Genomic DNA, 26,727 nt, shown 5'->3' on the forward strand with positions numbered 1-26,727 from the left:
CATTTAGAGACCCAGAGATGATTTAATTCCTAATGAAAATCATTACTTTTGTGCTGCCTTGCAGAACAGCACACAAGGTTAGCAATAATAGATTTATTTAGGATGATTGCTTTTCTGGTCTTACAAGATTACATAAACGATGAAGGATGTTTGGGGAAGTCGGAAACTAATATGAATTACTGTGACCAACTAGGGGTTTTTTTCCGTTTAGGGGAGGGGGATGAGGGAGGGCTCAGAAAGGTACCAAAAAATGGGAAGTGACTCGCACTACATGATTTTCACATGACGCTGTTTATGTAACACGACCCTCCAATTAGTCAAACAATACAGGACTTGGGGTCGAGGTCGTATCCGAGTGTAGGATGTGATCGAATCTTCGAGTAAAGGATGTGATCACGTTTCATGTTGCACGGTTTAAAGGGATAGTTGGATTGCCAACTTTTTCTACCCCACCACAATCGAGTAAATTCTTGAAGTGTAAAGCTGTGATTTGTCGGACGCGGAGTGATGTCATTCACGCACAGATATGTGGGTTACAAGCCTAGAAATGTCCATATGGGGTTATGACATGCGTGCTGGTAAGAGAAGGGAAGCTTAATATCTGTGCAGCAGGTACAGGAGAGAGAGAGAGAGCGTCACTTCACCTCCTGCACAATGAAGCGCTCGGAGTTCCACAAAGCTGCAGTTGCGGCTCTCCTCACTTTCTGTACACACGTAAGTTATTTATTACAGCGTTTATTGACCACCATTGAGTTTATTAAGTAAAAAAAAAATATGTTTGTATGTTTTGTACAGTTTAATTACAAAACAAGAATTCAATGCTCTTTTAATGGTGCCAAATATTACAATAAGTGAGTAGTCAGCAGATTTTATTAGCAACCTTTATCAGCAACTTCAAAAGTTTGCTTTCTTCTTTACATGCTTTAATTAATTAATCTCAATGTGCTTCAAGTGACTAATGCCTCAAAACAAACCTGACTTGCTGTTTACTCGGTAAATGAACTTAGAGGCAAGTCCACATTTAATGTATATCACAGTGTGGAATATCATTTTGAATCTTTCACTTCTAATATCATAGGATACACAACTATTTTGTTATTTGTGATAATGAAGGTACATCTAGAAAGCCTAACTCACCTTCAACAAACCTGTTTTAGTTTCATGAAGTATGTTTTTTGCACATTTATAATGAATTTCCTTTTGAACTATTTAAATAATAATAATAATAATAATAATAATAATAATAATAATAATACTTATTATTATTATTATTATTATTATTATTATTATTATTATTATTAATTTTAATAGTATGTGTTTTAATAGTATGTGTTTAACTTCAACATTGCATTTTTTCCTGAATGAGATAGCTTATATTAATCTTATATTTGCTATATAGCTGTTTTTTCATGGTAGTTGGCATGTTTAATCTGTGCTAAATAAATGTCTGCAATTAAGAATAGCCCTGCTGTATATACTGTATGTACCATGGTGGCATCTAAAATATGTGCCATGTAAGAAGACAGCCACAAGAAAATATGTACAAAATATTTTAAGGGCTGGAACCTTACAGTCTGGAATGAGTTTATTTTAAAAACCATGGTGATTTTATAGTTTATAGTAGTCTAACCCAAATTATTGTTTTTTGTGTGCAGGTAAAATCCATCCCTTTAGAGTGTGATCCAGAGTACCTGTGGTTTCAGGAGGAGATGAATTGCAACAACATCATCCACCAAGACAATTTTACACACACTAACTCTACAGGTAATTCATATACACTCATACACACACGTGTGCATGTCCACTCTATTTTTTCACTATTCAGTCACTCCTAAAAGGAACCAAAATGTTTGATTCAGAGGACGGTCAAACTACATAGGGTTATCAATATTACCGTCCATACCTGGACACACACTTAATGCATTTTCATACTCACATGCTTCTGTATGTTACAGGTTAGTGGAGAAACATGACATTTTGGTTTTATCTTTGGAATATGTGAATTGATCTGATGGTGAATATTACAAATAACCACCATGATGCAGTGTTGCTTGTTATCATATGAAACATGTAGCCTTTTCCACCTCAACCAGTTCCCACACACAACCTCAACAACAAGTCACTTACTTCCTTAGCCAAGGATATTTACTTTGTGTTAGTGCATTTTTTTTTTCACTGTAACCTAATGCATCCAAGTGGTTATTTTTAGATTATGGTTTGTATTATGTGAAGCTCAACAGACTGATTTTAGACCTGTATGATTGCTTAATAGGGCTGTCAGTAACACCAGGCTTGAACACACACACAGACACACACACACACACACACACACACACACACACACACACACACACACACACACACACACACACACACTCTCTGTAAATACTAATCTGTCAGTTCACTGACATTAAAATAACACTAAAATGCAATACAGGTCTCTCTCTCTCTCTCTCTCTCTCTCTCTCTCTCTCTCTCTCTCTCTGGTATACTCAATCATCACATATATCATCTAAGACAGAGAGCTCCACGTTTGTATCAACCTGTGTGAAACACACTTACAATAACAAGACTCTTATGTGTTCCTGCCGTTCATGAGAAGACTAAGACATTATAGCACTAGAGAGAAAGGCTGAATCCTTAATGTCTGCTGTTTTAAAAGGAAAACATTCATCAGCATCTGAATGGCTCCTCTCTCATGATTGATACTGTGTGTATGTGTGCATGTGCATGTGTGTGTGTGTGTGCGTGTGTGTGTGTGCATGTGTGTGTAGTTCCTGATTTCTTCTGATTGATTGTATCTCCTGACTGGCTTACTCAATTACAGCTACTACGAATGAGGAGACCATTTAGATCGCATTATCTATTATCACATTATTGTACATGATGTGCATGTTTAGGGATAAATACTAAAGTAAATGGAAGAGTTGCAGAGGAGTTTTGGAGACTCGGTTGTAAGATATTTTTGGGCTGATGGGGAGATATTAAATTTCCTGTAAACATTATGGACAAAAACATTTTGTTTATTTCTCGTCATTAACCTATGAACTTAGACGTCATAGAAAAGCAAAGTTCATCTGGCAAATGGGAAACACTCTGTGTATATAATGTTCATAGAGAAATAATGCTAATGCTAGCATCATTTCCCCTTATATAACCCCTGCAGGCTGCAGTGGATTATGGGATGATGTGAACTGTTGGCCTCATGCAGAGGTTGGAGATGTGATCTCTAAACAGTGCCCCATGTTCCTCAGGGTCAAAGGTTGGTTTGGTAGTGATTTTGAGCCAGTCATTCAGCACAGCTATGTTATTATAGATATGCTATGTATTTATTCACATGAATAGGAACTGTAAGGAGAAATTGTACAGAGAATGGGTGGTCTGATCCAGTCCCACCATACATGCTGGCCTGCGGATCCATGAATGGCATAGTGCACCCTCCCTCAGACATGGTATGATTAACACAACCTCACACATAATAGTGGTTTACAGGAATACTCCAGCATTTTTCAACCTAATCTCTATCTATTGTATGTGTGGTGTACTATGTTTGATTACTATAGGCTAGATTTTCAACACATTTATGAGATGTACTGAGAACACAAAACCTGTTTACTTGAAACTTACATAATGGCATCTGTTGAATTCCATCAATAAGTGTCACTCATTTATCTTCAGTAATCGCTATATCCTGGACAGGATAGTGGTGTATCCAGAACCTAACCCAGGAACAGTGGGTGTGAGGTGGTGGGAAAATGTGTATATTAAATGTGTATTTGTATATATATATATATATATATATATATATATATATATATATATATATACAGATTTATAGCTGTGTGTCACCAGTGTAGCTGTGTGGATCTGATGGTGCTCAGATAACACAAAACCTTAGAGAGAACTTAAATATTTTTTTACCAAAAAAATGTTGGTACGACATTCTTTAACATGTCTCGTCAGTCAAATTAAGCATTTTGATCTAATTCAGAAAAACTGCCCTTAAACATCTATTAAAACTGAGTTTTGAGGAAATAGGTTTTCAGTTTCTTGCTGTCAATGTTGTTATGATGCCTTAGCCTTTCATCATATAGAGAGAATCATCCATGTATTTATCATCACGTTTAGACTACTGCAACACTGTTTACTTGCCTTAGTCATGGAGTTCTAGCTTGTCTGGAGCTTGTCAGGAACGAGTAAACGTTGGAGCACTTTACTCCAATTGCGGAGTCTGTAGTATTTTTGCAGACACGTCCGGGTAGTTTGATCGATTTATTATTCCAAAGCACTAGTTTGTGTCATGGTTCCAATAAGCTTTCAAAGGCTTTGAAATAAAGTACATTACATCTGTGAAGTTACATGTACTGAAGAGATCCAAATTGTTTTTGGAGTGTGGTGGATGTTTCCCACATTTAATCAACCAGCTATTTCTGGACAGGTCTTATTATGTGCGGAGGTTCAAGTTCTGGGAAACGCCTTCTCATGTAAATTTCAGTTAAACTATATCAGATAGAATATTTATACATCATAAACATAATAATCTTACTTAAACAGCTACAACACCAATTCCTGCCAACCTTCACTGGTTAACAGTGAATATTAGGATGCATTTTAAACTGCTGGTGCTCATGTACTAGGCATTACATGGTGAAGGTTCTGAATATATTTCTGAATTACTGTCTTATTAATAATTAATATTAATAATAACAGGCATAATAATTATGCTTTGTTACAGATGTGATAGACACACATCAGGTTGAAAAATGATGAAGTATTCCTTCAGTCAGCAACAGAGATAATCCTAAACTTTGTTTAATCTTTGTTTATATCTGTTGCATGGAGTCTAAATGATCCAACTACATAAAAAATACTGTTCTGCATTAATCCATGAATAGGTAGACCTGTATAAAATTCTGTGATTTTATGATATGCTTAGTCCCATCTGTGTGTGTTTCTGTCTGTAGATGGTGGCATCACATGAGTACTTCATGTGGGTAAAGATCATGTACACAGTGGGGTACAGCATCTCAGTGATCTCCCTCACCATTGCTTTCATGCTGCTGTGTGTGTTCAGGTACAGCCTTGTAAGTGTGTGTGTATGTTTCCTTTATATACACATAATAAATCTGTCATTAATATAAATACATTATGGAATGTTGTCTTTTCTCAGAAAGCTCCACTGCACTCGGAATTTCATCCACATGCAGCTCTTTCTGTCCTTCATTTTGCGGGCTGTTTTCATTTTCATCAGAGATGCAGCGTTACACAACTCACAGGATTATTACCACTGTGAATCCCACCCGGTATACACACACACACACACACACACACACACACACACACACACACACACACACACACACACAGGGGACTCTTATCCAGCAACTAGGCATGCACACACACAAGCAATACTTAAATAGTTATAGCTAAAAAATAATCTGTCACTTGTTTACATAAACAAATGTGTTATTCTCTGACTGTGCAAAATATGGCTTTGCATTTTCTTTCAGCTTGGCTGTAAGGTCGCACTGATTTTCTCTAACTATGGCATACTGGCTAATTATAGCTGGCTGCTGGTGGAGGGTCATTACTTGCACAGCCTCATCCACCTGTGCCTACATTCACCAAGAAAACGCCTGCACTGGTACATCAGCTTTGGATGGGGTATGTCTCTTTCTCTCTTACATGCACACACAAAACATACAGTTTAAACCAGAATTATTGACACTCTTCAAGAGAATGGACTAACATTAATTCATTCATCGTCAGCGAGCACTTTATGCTGGTCAGGGTCACACTGGATCAAGAGCCTAGCCTGAGAACACTAGGCACAAAGTAGGAATACACACTTTATGGGACGGCATTCCATCACTGGTCACCTGCGTACACACATTCACATCTAGCGGCAATTTAGAGCAGCTAATCCACCTTAAAACTTGTTTTGGTGGTGGGAGGAACCTGAAGATCCCAGAGGAACCCCACACAAACATGGGGAGAACATGCAAAACTCTGCCCAGACAGTAACTGAAGCTCGTACCACACGTACCACATACCCTGGAGCAGTGGGATAGTAATGCTACAAACTGCAGCACCAGTTGTTGGCCAGATATGAAGTTGCCAAATATGAGGTTGCACACAAGTAAAATCCCATTAGCATTAATCAATATGTGGTAAACTAGACAACTTTGAACAGAACAGAGATGGATGATTGTTGGCCTTTAATTGAAGAGAGCATTCAGTGTAAGTATCTCCAACACTGTTATACGATTCTTAATGCTGTTATTGTTTTAATCGGAGTCTTCACCAAATATTAGCTGAAGGGGTGCCAATAACACTGAATCAAGTAATGTGAAGTAAAAATGTACTGTCTAGGGAAATATTTTAGGTTTTGTTAATAAAACAAACAAACAAAGAAACATACATCTTAAAAATGTATGTTCATATTAATATACATTGCATGTGTTATTTTCATTTTTGCTCATTTTCAAGAAGCCTACCATGAATTCCACAGTGGACTCCACAACCTCTTTTTATACATTTTTCTCAAACACTCTAACACACATTGATATTTCTCAAACACACATACAGCTATGTAAGCCTAGCTATGTAAACACTTCATAGCAAAAAAAAAAATGCTTTGTCTTTCACACAACTATTATCAACATCTCACTGTGATATTTTATTACACTGTTGAATGCTGGAATGGTGGGAAGTTCAAGCTTGAACAGTACTGATGGGTTAAGCATCGGCTCTGTTCTTTTTCACTCAGGCACTCCTATGCTCATCATCATCGTGTGGAGTGTCGCCAAATATCTGCAGGAGGACGAGGGGTGAGTTCACACAGACCAAAATATCAATACAATATAATGTCTTGCTCTTCAAAAATCTCCATACATGCTGCAGTAGATCTGGCAACAGTCAGTTTGTGAACATTGAGAGAAATATCCAGTGGCTGAATTTTAAGTTTGTAAAGAAATGCACTGCCCACATTTGTGTGATATGCAATACATATACACTTCATGCATTACAAACCAGGTTTAAATAATCCTGAAATTTCATTGATTGATAAAATATATCTGTAGTCTGCATACTGTGGAAATTAATCAACGACAGGGTGGTGTGACATGGACTACCATGAAGCAAAGTAAGGTCACCACCTGGAAGTTGATTATTTCCCAGTGATAACAGCATGGTGCAACGTGTTTTATTCCTCTTATACCACAGGATTTTCTCAATGCTAACATTTATTACAACTAACTATTTATTAAAGAAAGGCATGCCATACATTTGAAAAATTTATCATTAAGGTTAATGTAGTGGAACGTCCACACGACAAGTTATTTCCTGCTATCACTTAAGTTATAGCAGCTACAAACATTTTCTCACCTGCCCCTCTCCTCTCTCTTGAAGTTAATAAAACAAAATGTATAGCTTGTCATGCAAAGTCTGCATATTTTACATTTAAAGTGAATTTTGAGCTATTTTCCACATACCCCATAATTGGTTGTTCAATCAGTCATTCAAACATCATGTTTGATGTTTGCTTCTTTGAACTGGAGCTATGAGACTAACTTATAGCTACCAGTTAAGCATTGTGAAACTGCTTGTTTAAATCATCTCACATTGGAATTAAACTATGAGGAGTTATATGGTATCTCAAATATACTTGTTTCAGGCACTATATGACTTTTCTATATAAATGGACAAAATAACTGATTTGGCTGAAAGGCTGAAGTTAGATTTTTTATTTTTTTTTGCTACAAGGCATTGTGTGCGGTTATATGATAATATAGGATAGTTCTTGTTTATATTGAATATCTAATTATTATATTTAATTTCCTTTTTACGTGGGCCTTATCTGCTGAGTTACAACCCCAATTCCGATAAAGTTGGGACAGTAGGGAAAATGCTAATAAAAACAAAGAGGAGTGATTTGTAAATGTACTTTTACTTGTATTTAAACCAAGAACATTTTACCTAATCAACTTCATAGCTTTTTTTTGAAGGTAAACGTTTATTTTGAAATTTATGCATGAAACACGTTCCAAAAAAGTTGGGACGGGGCAATTTAGGACTAATAGCAATGTGACAAATTGAAATAATAAGGTGATGTGAAACAGATGAGGCAACCGTCTAATCTTCCAACAGATGCATCAGCGACTAATCAACACTTTGAGAACAATATTCCCCAAAGACACATCGGTAGGATTTTGGGCATTTCACTTTCCACAGTGCACGATATAATTTAAAAAATCTAGGAATCCGGTCAAATCTCTGTGCTTAAAGGGCAAGGCCGAAAATCACTTCTGAATGCACATGATCTCTGCTCCCTCAGTCGTCACTGTCTTAAAAACTGTCATGAGTCTGTAATGGATATCCTCACATGGGCTCGGGAATATTTTGGTAAACCTTTGTCAGTCAACACCATTCGCCGCTGCATCCACAGATGCAAGTTAAGGCTTTACTATGCAAAGCAGAAGCCATACATCAACACTGTCCAGAAGCACCGCTGACTTCTCTGGGCTCAATCTCATTGGAGATTGATATTAGCACAGTGGAGTCGTGTTTTGTGGTCTGACGAGTCGACATTTCAAATATTTTTTGGACAAAACAACTGTCATGTTCTCCGTGGCAAAGAGGAAAAGGACCATGGAAGCTTTTATCAGCGTCAGGTCCAAAAGCCAGCACCTGTCTGTTTTGGTATGTGGGTGTGTCAGTGCCCACGGAATGGGTAACCTGCACATCTGTGAGGGCACCATTAATGCAGAAAGTTATGCACACATTTTGGTGCAACATATGCTGCCATCCAGAGCAGGACAACGCCAAACCACATTCTGCCCGGATTACAAGCGCATGGTTGCATAAGCAGAGAGTGCGGGTGCTAGCATGGCCTGTCTGCAGTCCTGTAACCAAAATAAGGCAATGAAAGCCCTGTACAGTTGTGTAACTGAAGAAATGCATAATGGAAGAATGGGGGGAAATTCCGCTAAACTTAACCAACCAGTGTCTTTGGTGCCAAAACACTTATCAAGTGTTATTAAAGGAAAAGTTGATGTTACACAGTGGTAAACAGTCGACTGTGTTGCAGTCATCAGATTTGAAATGATGTGAAATGAAATGAGTGTATATTTTAAAAAATAAATTACATTCAGAAAGTAAAACATAAAATAATGTCTTAATAATGTGTTTTTAATATAGTACGGGGTGAATAGAATTTTCAAATGACTCTTTTTGTTTGTTTTTCTGCATTTTCCATACTGTCCCAACTTTTTTGGAATTGAGGTTGTATAAAATTGTTTGTGTATATGATGTTACTAAGACAAGGAATCTTGAGTTGAGTTGGTGACAAGCAGTTTTCATAATGCTAAACTGGTAGATATATTTGTTAGGGAACATTAGATTCATACCTCCGGTACAAAGCTAAAGAAGTAAACCTCACCCACCAAACATGTTTTGATTGATTGAGTAATCACAGGAAAATTCATAGGAAAATTGTAAAAATGTACGAATTGTAAATTGGAGCATTTTATTTTTGGCCAAACCAGAGGTGACAATAAAATCTTCTGTGTTACACTTTTTGCAGTCAGAACTAATGGATGATATAAACTAGAAGCAGAGGTATTTGCTGTAAATTCAAATATCCTTCACTTGCACTTCCTCTAGTCATAAATTCTTCTTCTTCAAAAAAAAAAAAGAGTAAATGTTTTTAAAAAAATTAAATGAAGCCATCTTGGTGATATTTTGTGCCGTGTGTGCAGGTGTTGGGAGACAAGAAGCAGAGGCTGGATCTGGTGGATTCTGAGAGTTCCTGTGATCCTGTTCATTACAGTAAAATTACAAAATACAGAAACACATTTTTCCACAATCCTAAGATCTCTCAACTGTCACATTTTATCTAGTATCACCATACTATTATTATTATTACTACCACCATCTATAAATAGCATCTATATTTCTTTCCTGAATTAGCTAATGTTTACCAGTGTGTTTGTTTTCATTCATCATAACACATAAGGTGAACCTCCTGTTTTTCCTGAGAATCATACAAACAATAATAAGCAAGATGAGAGCTCCTGACATGATTGGAAATGAGTTTAAACAGCACAAGTAAGTTAAACTCGCAACAGCCAATCCAGAGCACCACATAAAAAATTTAATGCTCCAGGCAAACAGGAAAAAGAGAATAGACACAGAACAGATGGAACAATTCTGTATTTTAGTTTAACCTACTTTCGTGATGCTGTTTATCTGCTGTATTGTATGAAGGAAGCTGGCCAAGTCCACACTGCTGCTAGTGTCACTGTTTGGTGTGCAGTATGCCCTCTTCACATTTTTCCCTGATGGAATCAACATCCTCACCTTCCAGATTTGGAACACCATCGAGCTCGCCCTGGCCTCCACACAGGTAATGAACTACAGTTCATATGTAAAATGTATAAAACATGACTGGGTGTGCTGTTTTTGGAAAATAATCAACAATAGGGTGCTGTAATGTGGCCTGACATGAAGCGACATCGCTACCCAGAAGTTATTTTCCAATAGCAGCATGTCCCAAAGTGTTTTATTCCTCCTATACCACAGCTGTTTCGGTTTCAGGTTGTCCTTTCCGAGATTCTCTTTAGCACAATAGCTCAAGAATGGGTGATTGAATGTTTGTAGGATTTACTGTATATGGAATTATCATTGTAACCATGAAGGTGAACTGATTCGAATTTGGAATTAATCCAAGAAGGGGAAAGGTTAAATTAAGTTCAAGTGTCTGAAATATATTTTTTTTCAAGAGCTTCCTTCCTGTTGGGAGTATATATAAAGGGTATTTCAGGCATACAAAGGTGTAACAAGAAGGACTAGGTCCATTGACTGCTTTGGCGTTGAGTTGTTTTTTATTGATTAGGTTGATTCATAACATTTCCCGTTGACTGGAATTTCTTAATTATTGCCCTGATGGTGGAAATGAGCATTTTCAATGCTTGTGCTATTTTCTTATAGCCACTTCCCATTTTGTGAAGCTCAACAACCTTTTGCCACACATCACAGCTATATTCCTTGGTCTTACCCATTGTTATGAATGACTAAGGGAATTTGGCCTATGTGTTTGGCCTCATATTTATACCCCTGTGAAAGAGGAAGTCATGATTGAACAATTTCCTGTTTCTAGTCACCCAGGTGTACTAAGAAAAATGTAAAATATCAATGGGAATATACTTCAAATATATTTTCTCATATGAATTCATAGGGGTGCCAGTAATTGTTGCACACCTATATTTATCCTATATATATTTTTTAATAAACCTGTATTTTGTTTGCAATTGTTTTTTTTAACAAAAGATCAAAATATTAAACAATAAAGACAATTTTTCACAGCCTTCTTTGCTCATATTTACCAACGGTTCCAATATAAGTGAAGGGCACTGTATGTGATTGTGTCTTTTTGTTGTGCAGGGCTTCGTAGTAGCACTTCTATACTGCTTCCTGAATGGAGAGGTAAGTGTCTCTGACTTATGTTCACTCATTCATTACAGAATTTTATTTGGAGCTTAAAGCAATAGTGCAAAAAAATAGGTTTCCTAGCAAAAAGAAAGTGGAAAAATTAGAGAAGCTAACTCAGCATTTTTTTTTTTTTTTAAATATAAAATGCTTGCTGGAGTCAGAACTAAAACATTCACTATATAACAAATGGCACTAGAGGTATTATCTATAAATATTACATAACACCATTCCATACATACTTTTCAGTTGTCTCATAAAGCTATTTAGGAATATTACCTTTTTTGCTGCTTTTGCTCATCTTTGAGCCCTGCTGGCATTTGCTTTTCGTACATACACCTTCATAATACATTGTAACCTCTGACGTTTGGCAGGTTCAGCATGAGATTACGCGGCGCTGGCGACGGTGGCGTCTAAAGCAGCGTGTCCATGGCGACGCCAGATTGCACCATGGTTCCCTTAGCCAAAGTGGCATACCACTCACACAGATCTCTCTCTTAGCCAGAGTTAATAACATATCCTAACAAACTTACAGCAGACCATAACACAGTCAAACTCAATAAAATATTATATACACAATCTACTGTAAAGCAAAAAAACATTAGCTCTTACTAATTACAAACATGTCCAAATAGCTCAAACGATAAACATTAACAGTCTTAGTGTAGTCTGACTGCAAGATTCAATATGGGTGAAAGAAGATTGTTTTCTCTCATGTACTGTACACACACACACACACACACACACACACACACACACACACACACACACACACAGTTCCAGTTGCAATGTTTTCAGTCTGTTAACAGAATCATAGTTGACTGAGTAGTACAAGCATTTCACGAGTCTACTTAAAACACTGCAATATAAGGAAAATGTTTTATGCTATATTTATATGATACTGTAAAATGGCTTTAAAGCTACCAACAGCACAGTTTAAATAAATGGTGGATTATTCAGTTTTCTTAAACTTGGGTTATATTATGTGATACTATAAATTTACAATGTTTTTTTGCAAACTGCAGAAAAAACTTTTTTGTTTTAAAACATTTTAAAAAACTGTCTCCACTAAACTGAACACTCCAAACAATATATTGTTTAAATTAAATTATCTTGGATCATGTTCCACCGTCAATGTTTACTACAGTTATAATGATTAATTCATAGCTAAGGGCTCGTTTACAAAAGAGAATTTTCTCAAAGCACTTCTCCCAGGGAAGAAAACAAACCACTATCCTTGAGTTTAAATACCATTTAGCTTGATGTGTCTATATCCACAGGTGCATCTCAAAAAATTTTAATATCATGGAAAAGTAAGTTTTTTCCATAATTTTATTCAAAAAGTGGAACTTTCATATATTCTAGATTCATTACACATAAAGTGAAATATTACAAGCATTTTTTGTTTTAATCTTGATCATTACGGCTTACAGTTCATGGAAATAAAAGTGTCTCAAAATATTAGAATAAAGAATTTATAATACAGAAATGTCGACCTGAGAAGAGCTCTAATCAGCTAATTAATGCAAAACACCTGCAAAGGTTTCCCAAGCCTTTAATCTCTGTTTGGTTCAGTACACAACCACAATCATGAGGAAGATGAAGGTAAATTTTGCATTTCATTTGGAAATCAAGGTCCCAGAGTCTGGAGGAAGAATGAAGAGGCACAGAATCCAAGTTGCTTGAATTCAAGTGTGAAGTTTCCACGGTCAGTGATGATTTCAGGTGCCAAAACTACTAGTAACTGGTTTGCTGACCATGGTGTTACTGTGCATGATTGAACAGACATCTCACCTGACCTGAACCCCAGAGAAAATCTATGAGAGACTCCAGACCCAACAATACAGACGAGCTGAGGGCCACTATCAAAACCACCTGCTTCCATCACACCTCAGCGGTGCCACAGGCTGATTGCCTCCATGCTACGCCGCATTGATGCAGTAATTCGTACAAAAGGACTAAAGCCCCGACCAAATATTGAGTGCATAAATTAACATAATGTTCAGAAGGTCGACATTTCTGTATTATAAATGATGTATTCTAATATTTTGAGATACTGGATTTTTGATTTCCATGAGCTGTAAGCCATAATCAAGAATAAAACAACAACAACAAAAAAGGTTTGAAATATTTGACTTTGTGTAATGTATCTACAATAAATAAATTACGGGAAAAAATTAACTTTTCCACAATATTCTAATTTTTTTTAGATGCACTTATATATATATATATATATATATATATATATATATATATATATATATATATATATATATATATATATATAACAGATCATATAGCACTGAAAGAGATATTAATGATAATGTTGGTTCATGTTATTTGTTTTTACTTGCTAAATACAGTAATGGTGTAGGGTTTTTTTCTGCTGTTTAGTACAATATATAAATAATAAAATAATATTAAAGTCTGACTTTGTGAATTGTGTGAAATAGTGAAATATGATATTTTTGTTAAACATACAAAGATATAAAATTGTGAATTTGTGAAACGTCTTTATTGATAAGTTTAATAATAAACTATTTAATTTGTATGTATAACTCAAATTCAACATCAATAAATCCAGCTTTATGGTATAAAGTGAGGTTTTTTTCTTCTGTGAATGATGAACATAAGCCAGCAGTGATAAGTCTAAAATGGCCAATACCTACGGTTTCCCCACATCACCACTGGAGGGCAGAAAATATGCCATATTCGGAATATGCCATGCTGCCATGCCATTGAGGAAGAAGAGGAAGGTTGCATTGAACTGGCACCAGAAGGTGAGTGTGAACCCCAGAGGTGTAGCATAATCCCATAATAGGAACACAAACATCATGACCCCTGCAGCAGCCAATACTGCAGCCAGTAGGACAAGCCATGCCCCTAGATGCCACCGCTGCCTAGATGCCTGTCCCTCGGTGACCTGTGATAATACCAGCAGCTCCAGGCCAAAGATGGCACTCACCACAGCCACAGAGGCAACACAGCGACACAACCAAAGTCCATGCTCCAGGAGCTGGCCTATTTCCTCTCCAATATGCCTGCTGCAGTTAGGGGGTGCACCAGAGTTCTCTGTGTCCACCTCACAGAAGAACCAGAGGCCAAACATGCGCTGTTCGGTCAGCAGCCAGTATCCATCACACACTGCCATGGAGGAAAGGACGATGGAGAGAGCCATACACAGGATGATAAGAGTGCGACACAACACTTCCAGGAAAAAAGGATGAGACTTCTCCTGGGCAGCAGGAGCCAAGGCCTGTGAGTGATGTAGTTAGGTAAAGTCACAAAAAAGGCAGATAAGGGTTTTCATAAAATAGTACAAAAAAATGCCTTAGATGCTATCCTGTCAGAACTGTCCATTATCAAAAAAACAAAAAAAAGCATCATGCCAGCCAAAAATATCTGCCCACTGATGGTCCTTTTCTACTGATGGATGGGGAGGGGGGGCAGCTATACTGTACTTAGGCTACAGGCGATAATTGTTCATATAAATGGCTAAATAAAAATAGACAGGTAGATGAATCTAATAAAGTGGTCACTATACGAAGTACACACCCAGACACTATTTTATTACTTTACAAGTGTAGCGTTTCAATACAGTGCACACTAGTGGCATCTGGTGGTCAAAAGGATGACGTGCAGAGAGTAAATCTACTGCATGATAGTGCAGGTTGCAATGGGTTTTGGGTTTCCAGCTAACAAACCTGTACGTTCCAATCCTTCCAGAACTTTTTAATACAGCAAAGTAAACTGTAAACAATAGATACTGTAGCGTCATGTTTGTGCGACAATAACACTTTGGCTGTGCCCTGCGTTCAAAATGCTCTTTGCTTTCTACAGCCACGCTTCTCTCACTGTAGTGTCAGAGTCATTTAATCATGTTACAGCAGGCTACTGTACATTACTCCATTTCGTTTATGGCTCCTTCCGCCCACCGATTCGTTTCCAAATTCACTTATCACTAGAAAGAAATCTTCCTATGAATTTTAAAGTAGGCTAATGTTATTCTTAACATGAATTGTTATTGCTTTGGGGTTTTTTTTTTAAACCCAAACTAGCAATTCCCAAAATGTACAAAAAAAAAGTTAAATAAATCCTTACCATAAATCTTATTGGCGTCATTCTGATCAACTCCAAACTTTGAACAGCCTTGAAGGTGTCAAACAACACCTGTGGTACCGGTCGAAAGTCTAAGTGTAACTTCGGTCTAACATTAACAGACATAGACAAGAATCAGCAGTTCACCATTAATCCTCCAACTACAGTCAGCTATGAGGCATTATGTGGTTAAATTTCTGGTCACGTCTCTTTTCGGCAGCAGGAGAAAGAGAGAGAATAACGCTGTCAATCAGGTAGGCTGAAAACCTCGCCTTGCCTTTTGCAATTTCTCAATAACATATTGATGATTATTATGTGTTGAAGCGGGGGCGTGGTCAAACGCCGGTTTGTGGAATGGTAGGCGGAGCCTGGAGAAGTGAGTGGTAATGAGCTACACTAGTGATGGGAAGTTCGTATCATTTTACTGACTGCATCTTTGAATCTCGTTCAGCAAAATGAACGAATCTTTTTTTTTTCCGAGTCATTTCAGCAGAATATAATATAATGTTACATGTTAAATTCCCCAACACATCTAATACTTAATAAACTATAAAAAAAAAAAATAAATAAACTATAGGATAACGCAACCAAGGCTGATTTATGAGAAACAGAAATGATAAATTAATAGCTTAGCTGGGCTTTTAGTCTATGCAGTCTGTTAGTTTACCTCACTCCCGATCCGAGTCGTTCTTTCTTTCGTCACGTCACATTTGTCACATCTGTTAGCCGGAAACAGAAATAATTAGTTCACCTCTCCAGTCTTCAGGTTTGAGCCGTTCATTCACCGTTTCCGGTACCGCATGGTGCATTGTCTATGGGGCGGTCACTGGAAGAATGAACGACTCGAACCCGAAGACTCGAGCTAATAATTTGTTTCCTGTGCAGAACCTATGTGGATTTACACGAAATGAACGAATCACTCTCTGAGACAACTCGTTTTTACCGAATCATATTAAAGACTCGTTCCAAATGAAAGACACATCACTAATCTACACCTGTGCGGGACTTTGCTAACGATGTTGTGTTTTGTAGACCAGACCACAGGTATAGACCATTACCGCTCACTTTTCTCGCAAACCGGCGCGCGACCGCCTCCACATTATGTAACTTAAGCAGACACCCCTGCTGTATGGCTACAGCTGAAAGCCAATTATGCGGTCTTTTAGAATACTGTCCTTTTTTGAAAACTAACAGAATAATACAGAGGTATTATTCCCAGTACCGATTCCCACATGGCATATGAAATGTAAAGCTGTTAGGTACATAATTATGGATGAAATGCAGGATATGTTCAAACTGGGCATGGTGGCTTAGTTCAGGGGTTCCCAAACATTTCCAGAGCAAGGCGCCCCAAATGGCATTAACATTTGACCAAGGCCCCCCTTTTGTAAGATATCTTTAAAACACATTAAAAATACAGACTTCTGAATATATCCCCCCCCTTTTTTAAATTAATAATTACATCTTTACATTACATTAGGAACTGATTGTGTGTGTGGTTGTCTGAGAGTGAGAATTTATTTTTCCACACCAAACTGTTGAGGCTCCCCAGGCGGCCCCCACTTTGAAAACCACTGGCTTAGTTTGCCTTGCACCTCCGCCTTGTGTGCATGGAGTCTGCATGTTCTCTTCGTTTCCTCCCCCAATCCAAAGACATCTCTAAATTGTCTGTAATGTGTGCGCAATTGTGCCCTGCGATGATTGGTTTGTGCCCTGTCCAAGGTGTCCCCCACCTTGTGCCCTAAGTCCCCTGAGATAGGCTCCAGGCTTCCTGTGACCCTGTGTAGGATAAGCGGTAGAGAAGATAATGTTTAAACTGCACGTGTACATGACTGGTATGAATTAGATACCATTAACCTGCAGGTCAATGCTGAACCAGGTCAGTTTAGCTGGAGTGAATTATTAATGTGCAACAATTCTGTATATACAGGCTAACGTTAACTGCTGAGGTAAGTGATAAACAACTGAACAGTCTTATCAAACATCTGTAAACAATAGGAATGAATCACTTTCCACTGCTTCAGACACAACAGAGATCAGAACTCTGAGTCACAGCTTGTACTTAATACTGTTCTTTGCAAATATCTGTTGCCAAGTTATGGACAAAAACAAAGGTTTGATGGCATCGTGTTTTAATATGATCTCTTCATGTATAAAGGCTGTGTGGAGGGTCAGTCAATATCACATGTACTGGCAGATTAAAACAAGAGATTCTGAAAATATATCAAATCCTGTGTTTGAGCCAGTCCTAATATAGAGAAATTGGACGAGTATATCCACATATTACATTTAATTATTTTATCTCCATTTACTTCTATTATTGCTATTTATTCCAATACATCTGTAGAAATTAGTGGTCTCAAAAACAGTGTGTGTATTATCTTATACAGATGAAAAACACTCAAGAGCTGTTTAAAATCCTCACACAATGTTCATTATCAATGTTAATGATTGACTGATGCACAATCTGCCATTACTAGCTCAACAAAAATATAATTAAAAACTACACAAAAGATATAAAGCTTCTGAAATGTGAATGACTTTATGGCATTAGTGACATTTTTATAAAGGCTGGAGAGGGTTTCATTACACAGCTGCTGTTGAATAGTTTCTGTAAGTCCAACGGGGCTTTGTGCAATATTTTGTTCTAACAGAACATCTTGTGAATGAGATGCATCACACACACACCAGGAGGTTTAAGGCTTTACACAGGACCGGAGGTATTGACAGACTTGCCAGAAGGGGACACTGGTCAGTCACACCTTCACACTTTAGATTCCATATTTTCCTTTCAGCTCTTCCACCTTGCTGATATAAGCCTTCATTGCATCCTCCTTAGTCATACCTAGAGAAAACCACAGTGAGAACAGAAACATTAAAACCAATACAGAATAATACCCATTAATCTGGTGTAGTGCAATGGTCACCAAGCATCTTCCTTGAACTCTACCTTCCTACAGGTTTTCATCTCCAACCAAAATCTAACACACCTGTTTTAGTTGATGAATTTCTTAAGACAATGAGTAGATGGTCATGTGGGCACTATTATGGTTGCAACTAAAGTCTTCAGGAAGGTAGATCTCCAGGAAAAGGGGTGGTGAACACTGTTAATGCAATTTAACCTCACTTCTGCCTGTGGTGCACATGGCTGTCTGAGAAATCTAATGTAGACAGTTAATGATCTGAAACAGTGAATGCACAGTAAGAGCTTTAATGTCAGCTCAATATTTCATCCTGTAGCTCGAAGAGTTCCAGCATCTGTTAATCTTTCGAAGTTAGTGAATATTCTAACTGACACAGAGATTTAGGAGTGAAAATATTAAACAATCTTAACCATGTCAATTCATGTTTATTATAATCCGATAGTAGTTACTGTACATGATATTTACTAAACCAATAAACAAAAACAAATGAATGCTTCAAGCATGCACAACGACCCATGATAAACGAATACTGTCCTAGAGTGGAGTCACTGGTCAGAAATGGACTTGATCTGCAAATCTGAGTAAGTGATGTGTTCAGACAATTCTAATAGAGTTATACTTTACATTATTTGAAATGTATTCTTGCTCTTCTGTACCAAAAGCTTTATATCTGACTGTCTGCTCCCATCAGCATTAGGGTAAAAACTGCCTGCTCCCATCAGCATTAGGGTAAAAACTGCCTGCCAGTATTTTCAGTCCTGTCGAACCTGCACACCGTGACAGAGCTGCTCTCTGTTTTCACACAGTGCCAGGAGAAGCTTCTTTTCAACACCACATCTCATGGACTTCCTGTGAACACAGGGCATGACGAATACATAATGATTTGATTTTTAGCTTTAAAAAAAATAATAAAAAATGCTGCCCTAGGACCAGAAGCATTACACATGTACACCAGAAGCATTACACATTACAACATTAACATGTTTTCTTCTTTTTTTTAAAATGGCATTTGCCAGATGCCCTTATCCAGAGCAACTTACATTTATCTCACTCTCCCTCTCCTTTTTATTTATTTATTTTTTTAAAAATGCAACCAAGCAGTTGAGGGTTAAGGGCCTTGTTCACTGGCCCAGCAGTGGCAGCTTGGCTCACGACTATCCGATCAGTAGCCCAATGTCTTAACCGCTGAGCTACCACTTCCCTCATATGCACATTATTATACAGCGGCAGGCAAAAGGAACCAACCTTTCTTTGCGTCCCAGGCATCCCACTTGGCTTTACCAGTGAAGTCTAACATGCCGGGTCGAGCTGGAAAAAAGGAAAGCTTAACTTACAACACTGAGATTATTTACAGATACGATAAATTTTAACATGAAATATATATGTTCATATCAATTCATATAACCAGCTATGTTACAATAAATAAAGACCTGTGTTGATAAATCGCTGAAATGTCTAATCTCTTACTACAGACACATTATTTGCTTCTGCACTTCTTATTGAAAATAGACTGTAAAAACTGTAATCAGTATAATCATTGTATTAGTTTTTTTCTTTCTTTGTATTTAAGTTTACTGCCATACCAGTTTCAATGGCAGATATTAATCAAACATTCAATAAAATGCAGCTTATTAAAAAAAAAATAAAAAATTGTGCAACATGCCAACTCTATAAAAGAACACAAGTTCATAAGAACTTGTGATAAAAATCGTAAAAATATGTTGCACAGTCAAGGGAGTGTTACAATACTGACATTATGGTGGTACTTCGCCCTTCAATAAAAACCCATGGGTCTTTCTGTTGTGGCCTACACGGCACCTTGTGTACATCACTTGATCATGTCTAGTTTGAAAGTGGTAGATGTACATCTTTCCAATCACAGGGTTTATTACAGCTCCCAGGTTGGGGGTTCGATTCCTGCCAGCACCTTGTGTGTTCGCAGTTTGCATGTTCTCTCCGTTTCCTCCGGTGTCCTCCCCCAGTCCAAAGACATGTGTTGTACACTGATTGGCATTTCTAAATTGTCTGTAGTGTATGAAAGGGTGTTTGAGTGTGTGCGAGATTGAGCCCTGCAATGGGTTGGCACCCTGTCTAGGGTGTGCCCCGAGTTCCCCGCCACCCTGCGTAGGATAAGCAGTGCAGAAAATGGATGGATGGAGATTCTTATCTCTTATTTCAAAAGGAGGGATTTTGCTCACTGATTATTTCCTGCTTTTTCATGACCAAAAACACCACTATGTGCCAGAATCCACCAGAAAAATATTCTGTAATTGTGTCTTTGTAACTGATTTACTTTAATTAAAATGTCAACAATTATTGGATGATCAGCCTTCAAATATCTCTTCTATGAACACCTAACCAACTCTCATATATATATATATATATATATAAATAAATAAATAAAAATAAATAAATAAATAAATAAATAAATAAATATTAAAAAAAACACTTACACCTCTACTCTGCACTTTGCTTCTTCTGGAATTCAATTAATAAATCTTGTATGGTAGCACTTCTTGTATTGTTCTCTGCTTGATATCGCTTTGCTTGTATGTTTCTCATTTGTAAGTCGCTTTGGATAAAAGCATCTGCTAAGTGAATAAATGTAAATAATGATGTCACGGTCTTTTGCATTTTAAATAATATGTTCCAGGGCATGAAAGAGAGCACAGGCTGTAAAAATGGAATACAAATGCCATAGTGTTTGTGCACTGTGTAATAAAATAGTGTATAGGCACACCAGTGTTGACGTCTCCTACTGTAGCCTGTTTGAACAGACTGTAGATCTCCAGCATCTCGGCATCAGCTGGTTTTGCCTTCAGCTGCTTCACTTCCTCCGCTGCCTTCTGAAATGCCTCCTGTGTTAAAGAGAAATCATTAAACCTCTTTTAGGCAGGGTACGTATGGGCTAATATTCATGATACTATTTGTACATTTTACATTTGTCAAAGGTAATAGTGTCATCATGTCATAGCTGCCTAGAATACAGTGAAATAATTCAGTGTTCACAACCTACAGCACTGTTCCAGACCTGACAGAACAATTAAACAGTTTCATATGAAACCACGGGTGATGTGGCTGAAATATTTTCCCAAATTTTGCATCATAACTGATGACTGTAACAGACTTCTCAGAACAGGCTCTTGATCCACTGTGACCCTAACTAGAATAATGCAGCTGCTGAGAATGAATGAAAAATTAATGTCAATAGATGACAAATTCATGCATCATTAACTGTCATCTGACATGTCATATCCAGTCACAATTTAGTATGAGTTACTATACTTTGTAGTTATTTGTGGATGTTGGAGCACATTTATTTTTTAGTGTTCAGTATTTTTGGGCAAATATACCAACTGCCTTTGCAGATTTGCTCAGCTGTGATACACTGAAACAGCACTCTAAACAACATATACATCTGTACTGGTATACAGTTCACTATAGAAATAAGGTAATGAATAAGACAATTTTAATGGATAAACAATTAAACATTAAATGGACTTTAATGTTTAATTGTCTATTAACATTTACTATAGTTATTTTTTTTTATTACCCTACTCATGCCATAAAATAATTTCAATTAAAGCAGAATGCTTGTATGACTGCTCTGCAAATTGTCCCACTTTATGATTTAAAATTTAATATGCAATGCAATTTAAAAATGTAGTTAGTACCATTTTGTAAATGAACATTAATTTAAAAAATCGTGTTCATCTCTATTAAGCATGTTGTGATGGAAGCATAAACGAGGGTTAAGTCAGGCTTTAACAGTGCACACTAGACCCCTGATCCGTTATTCTGGAGCAGCCTACTATCAATTATTCCTGACAAATATAGTTAAATTCTGCCCACTATTTATTATGCTGACAGATTTCATGACATACAAGTGGCCCATGCTGACAAATTACAGCATATAAAACTAATTAAAAGTCTTGAATAAACAAATATTAAATTTAATTATTCAAGTTCTTGTGTAATTTTAATGATTTCTCTATTTATATTTCAGATTTTAATTATATACACAATCTTTATTTCATACTAGCACCCACAGCCCTTCACAGTACATGAAACGGTAACGGTTAAGAGTAAGTGTGTCATCTGCAGCTGCCTGGCTAAACAGGCAGCCTAAATTAGATGGTAGAAGCGTGTAGAAGCACGCCTAATCATTAAACATGCTACCAACAACTTAAAAAAAAATAATAAAAAAATTAAAATTCTGAATTTTCACACAAAAATGACAAAAGTATTAACAGGAAGGAGGCAGTGTGCAAAGGTCATGGTGAAACTGCACACACTTCTTACACAAGCATGGCTATTGAAGTAATATTTCTGAAACTGTGGCAAGATTTATTTTTGCACCGTTTCGTCATCTCAGTTCACTGAACAAAACAGAAGTGGCTTAATCCTGCATTTTTCTGGAGTCTTAACTTGTTGGATAGCACTAGGCATGCTTGAACTAAAATAACTCCTTGAGCTCATCCATGTTGTGGACGGGGAAATAACATACAGTGAGGGAAAAAAGTATTTGATCCCCTGCTGATTTTGTACGTTTGCCCACTGACAAAGAAATGATCAGTCTATAATTTTAATGGTAGATTTATTTGAACAGTGAGAGACAGAATAACAACAAGAAAATCCAGAAAAACGCATGTCAAAAATGTTGTAAATTGATTTGCATTTTAATGAGGGAAATAAGTATTTGACCCCCTCTGCAAAACATGACTTAGTACTTGGTTTAAAAACCCTTGTTGGCAATCACAGAGGTCAGACGTTTCTTGTAGTTGGCCACCAGGTTTTCACACATCTCAGGAGGGATTTTGTCCCACTCCTCTTTGTAGATCTTCTCCAATCATTAAGGTTTCGAGGCTGACGTTTGGCAACTCGAACCTTCAGCTCTCTCCACAGATTTTCTATGGGATTAAGGTCTGGAGACTGCCTAGGTCACTCCAGGACCTTAATGTGCTTCTTCTTGAGCCACTCCTTTGTTGCCTTGGCCGTGTGTTTTGGGTCATTGTCATGCTGGAATATCCATCCACGACCCATTTTCAATGCCCTGTCTGAGGGAAGGAGGTTTTCACCCAATATTTGACAGTACATGGCCCTGTACATGGTCCCTTTGATGCGGTGAAGTTGTCCTGTCCCCTTAGCAGAAAAAAAACCCCAAAGCATAATGTTTCCACCTCCATGTTTGACGGTGGGGATGGTGTTCCAGGGGTCATAGGCAGCATTCCTCCTCCTCCAAACACGGCGAGTTGAGTTGATGCCAAAGAGCTCCATTTTGGTCTCATCTGACCTCAACACTTTCACCCAGTTATCCTCTGAATCATTCAGATGTTCATTGGCAAACTTCAGACGGGCATGTATATGTGCTTTCTTGAGCAGCGGACCTTGCGCGCGCTGCAGGATTTCAGTCCTTCACGGCGTAGTGTGTTACCAATTGTTTTCTTGGTGACTATGGTCCCAGCTGCCTTGAGATCATTGACAAGATCCTCCCGTGTAGTTCTGGGCTGATTCCTCACTGTTCTCATGATCAATGCAACTCCACGAGGTGAGATCTTGCATGGAGCCCCAGGCCGAGGGAGATTGACAGTTCTTTTGTTCTTCTTCCATTTGCGAATAATCGCACCAACTGTTGTCCCCTTTTCACCAAGCTGCTTGGCAATGGTCTTGTAGCCCATTCCAGACTTGTGTAGGTCTACAGTCTTGTCCCTGACATCCTTGGAGAGCTCTTTGGTCTTGGCCATGGTGGAGAGTTTGGAATCTGAATGATTGATTGCTTCTGTGGACAGGTGTCTTTTATACAGGTAACAAACTGATATTAGGAGCACTCCCTTTAACAGTGTGCTCCTAATCTCAGCTCGTTACCTGTATAAAAGACACCTGGGAGCCAGAAATCTTTCTGATTGAGAGGGGGTCAAATACTTTTTTCCCTCATTAAAATGCAAATTAATTTATACAATTTTTGACATGCGTTTTTCTGGATTTTTTTGTTGTTATTCTGTCTCTCACTGTTCAAATACAACTACCATTAAAATTATAGACTGATCATTTCTTTGTCAGTGGGCAAACGTACAAAATCAGCAGGGGATCAAATACTTTTTTCCCCTCACTGTATAGCAGAGAAGGGAGAGAAAGAAAAAAAAAAAAAAAAGTTAAACTCGACCTTGACAGAAAAATAAAACAAAATCACTGCATTTCTGGTTCCCGGTGTTGAACTCTGTTCATATGTGAATGAGCACACATTTCATCCAAAATTGTACAACATTCAAAATGAAAACTCACACAAACGTCACATTATTTATTGAAATAAATATCAGCAGGTGGTGAATAAAGATATAAAAATAAATAAATAAATAAAAAAGCAGCAAACACAGGGAAACAGTACGTTTACATGGACAACAATAATCCGATATTAACCCGATTAAGACGATACTCTGATTAAGAAACTACCACGTAAACAGTAATTACTGATTACCTTAATAAAAATAAAGTCATACTCGAAGTAAACTCAAATTGAATTAAGACTTGTGGAGTACTCCTGTTTTAGTCAATTTATCACTGTACATTATAGACATGTACACACCTTAATCACACTATTAACGTCGTGTGGGAGTTTTTGCTGCTTTTTGCGACAGGACACACACACGGCAGTGCTCAACCGTTTTACGGCAAACAAGAGAGCATTGCTGCGTCCGAAACCACGTACTTACCTTCTGTATAGTAGGTGAGATGCATGTATTTCAGCTACAATATAGTAGTTAAGTACGCGGTTTCGGAAGCAGCCCACGGCTTCAAGCAGTCATCTATTTGCACGTATAGCATGACAAATAATTAACTGCACTTGTAGCTTTCTTAAAATTAAAAATGAAACACACAAAACTGTATATGGTAATATAACCAAGACGAACTGTATGTTGATACGTGAAATTCTGGAGGGAACGTCGGACGGCATAGCGTGGGGACGTGATGACGTGTGCTGTTAATCGCTCTATATTCTAGAACATGTAAGACAGGAACATGAAAGGAATATTCTAAAAGCGACTCATGTAAACACCTTAATCACAGTATTGTCTTATACAGAATAAGGTCAGTAATTAGATTACTGCTGTCCAGGTAAACGTAGTCACAGATCTCGACACAACACCGGTCTACTACAAACCGGCGACTCATGTAAACACCTTAATCACAGTATTGTCTTATACAGAATAAGGTCAGTAATTAGATTACTGCTGTCCAGGTAAACGTAGTCACAGATCTCGACACAACACCGGCAAGTTGCCTCCTTATCTACACAACATCTGAACATTGGACTCTACAATCAAAATCACCCGATAATTATATCCATATCCACTGAACCTGGCGCTCAGGCCTACCTGTTCAGAGCACGTTATAGCGCGATCAATGCCCATGCATTTTTAAATTTTTAAAAATCATCTGCATTGTATTTTCATTTCATTTTTCGATTATAAGAACTAAACATGATATGTACTTGAAGGCAAGAAACCACGTCTCAGTTCGGGTATACTCTTTTCTTATCGTGTTATTTTCACTTTCTCATATCTGTCAGTAATCTTATGTGGGAGTCGTGAGCTGTATGCTAGTGCATAAATGCCGTTAACTAATATAATGTGAAATTAATTAGCACGTCACTTTTCAGTGCTGTTATGAAGCTAGCTTGCTAGCTGCTTTAGCAATGTCCTAAATGCAATTTACGCCTTATAGACTTCCTACACACAATATTAAATAACCTATTTATTGTCTGCTGTTTGACTGAATCATTAGGTAGCATCGCGGCTAATCATGGGTGTGTTTATAGTTACTGAAGATTATCAAATGTTCTAGTAAACCATAAACTGTAGCCAGAGGGTTACGCCTGCAGCTAGCGAAGTGTCTTTCAGTGACAGTCGATGTAAAATGACTTCATCTCAGAGACAGCAATCGACAGAAGAAAAGAAAAACCATAATCATTCCAGTCAACACTAACCTCAGTCATGATTTCTGTCGCTTATCCGCTAACAAGCTGTCCCACAACACTGGACACAATGAACTCTGTAGTTGTGCAATGGACAATTTCACACGCATGCTCCAGAGGGTATGCTCCGCCCCGCCCCTTTCATACTATTGGCTGTTTCAGCATGTATGCTCAAAATAAACCAATTGGATTTGTGAAGATGAACAATGAGCTGGTGGTAGAAATGAGTGGTGTTAGCTCAACATT

At 37.6% G+C, this 26,727-nt stretch overlaps 3 protein-coding genes across 5 annotated transcripts; 1 reads left to right on the forward strand and 2 right to left on the reverse strand.

The window, feature by feature from the left end:
- The first annotated feature begins 262 nt into the window (after positions 1-262).
- On the forward strand, positions 263-13,699 carry LOC108266633 (secretin receptor). Of its 2 annotated transcripts, XM_017470211.3 has the most exons (13): positions 264-714; positions 1,656-1,764; positions 3,167-3,262; positions 3,346-3,452; positions 4,965-5,074; positions 5,171-5,303; positions 5,511-5,664; positions 6,770-6,830; positions 9,759-9,828; positions 10,016-10,107; positions 10,267-10,405; positions 11,443-11,484; positions 11,862-13,699. In XM_017470211.3, the coding sequence occupies exons 1-13, from the start codon at positions 655-657 to the stop codon at positions 12,009-12,011; spliced, it is 1,323 nt and encodes a 440-aa protein (XP_017325700.1). In that variant the 5' UTR covers positions 264-654; the 3' UTR covers positions 12,012-13,699. The 2 variants fall into 2 exon arrangements, with proteins under 2 accessions (XP_017325701.1, XP_017325700.1); XM_017470212.3 differs by lacking the exon at positions 3,167-3,262 and having other exon boundaries at positions 263-714.
- Positions 13,700-13,980: 281 nt separating this feature from the next.
- tmem37 (transmembrane protein 37) lies at positions 13,981-17,578 on the reverse strand. Of its 2 annotated transcripts, XM_053680585.1 has the most exons (3): positions 17,181-17,578; positions 15,589-15,694; positions 13,981-14,743 (listed from the first exon to the last, which is right to left on the reverse strand). In XM_053680585.1, exons 1-3 carry the CDS (start codon positions 17,240-17,242, stop codon positions 14,153-14,155), a joined length of 759 nt encoding a protein of 252 aa, XP_053536560.1. In that variant the 5' UTR covers positions 17,243-17,578; the 3' UTR covers positions 13,981-14,152.
- Positions 17,579-18,108: 530 nt separating this feature from the next.
- On the reverse strand, positions 18,109-26,538 carry dbi (diazepam binding inhibitor (GABA receptor modulator, acyl-CoA binding protein)). The gene is made up of 4 exons (NM_001200813.2): positions 26,494-26,538; positions 21,250-21,367; positions 19,755-19,817; positions 18,109-18,430 (listed from the first exon to the last, which is right to left on the reverse strand). The coding sequence occupies exons 1-4, from the start codon at positions 26,500-26,502 to the stop codon at positions 18,357-18,359; spliced, it is 264 nt and encodes an 87-aa protein (NP_001187742.1). The 5' UTR covers positions 26,503-26,538; the 3' UTR covers positions 18,109-18,356.
- Between the last annotated feature and the right edge of the window lie 189 nt (positions 26,539-26,727).

Source organism: Ictalurus punctatus, chromosome 6, assembly GCF_001660625.3.
Source record: "Ictalurus punctatus breed USDA103 chromosome 6, Coco_2.0, whole genome shotgun sequence".
Lineage (NCBI taxonomy): Eukaryota > Metazoa > Chordata > Actinopteri > Siluriformes > Ictaluridae > Ictalurus > Ictalurus punctatus.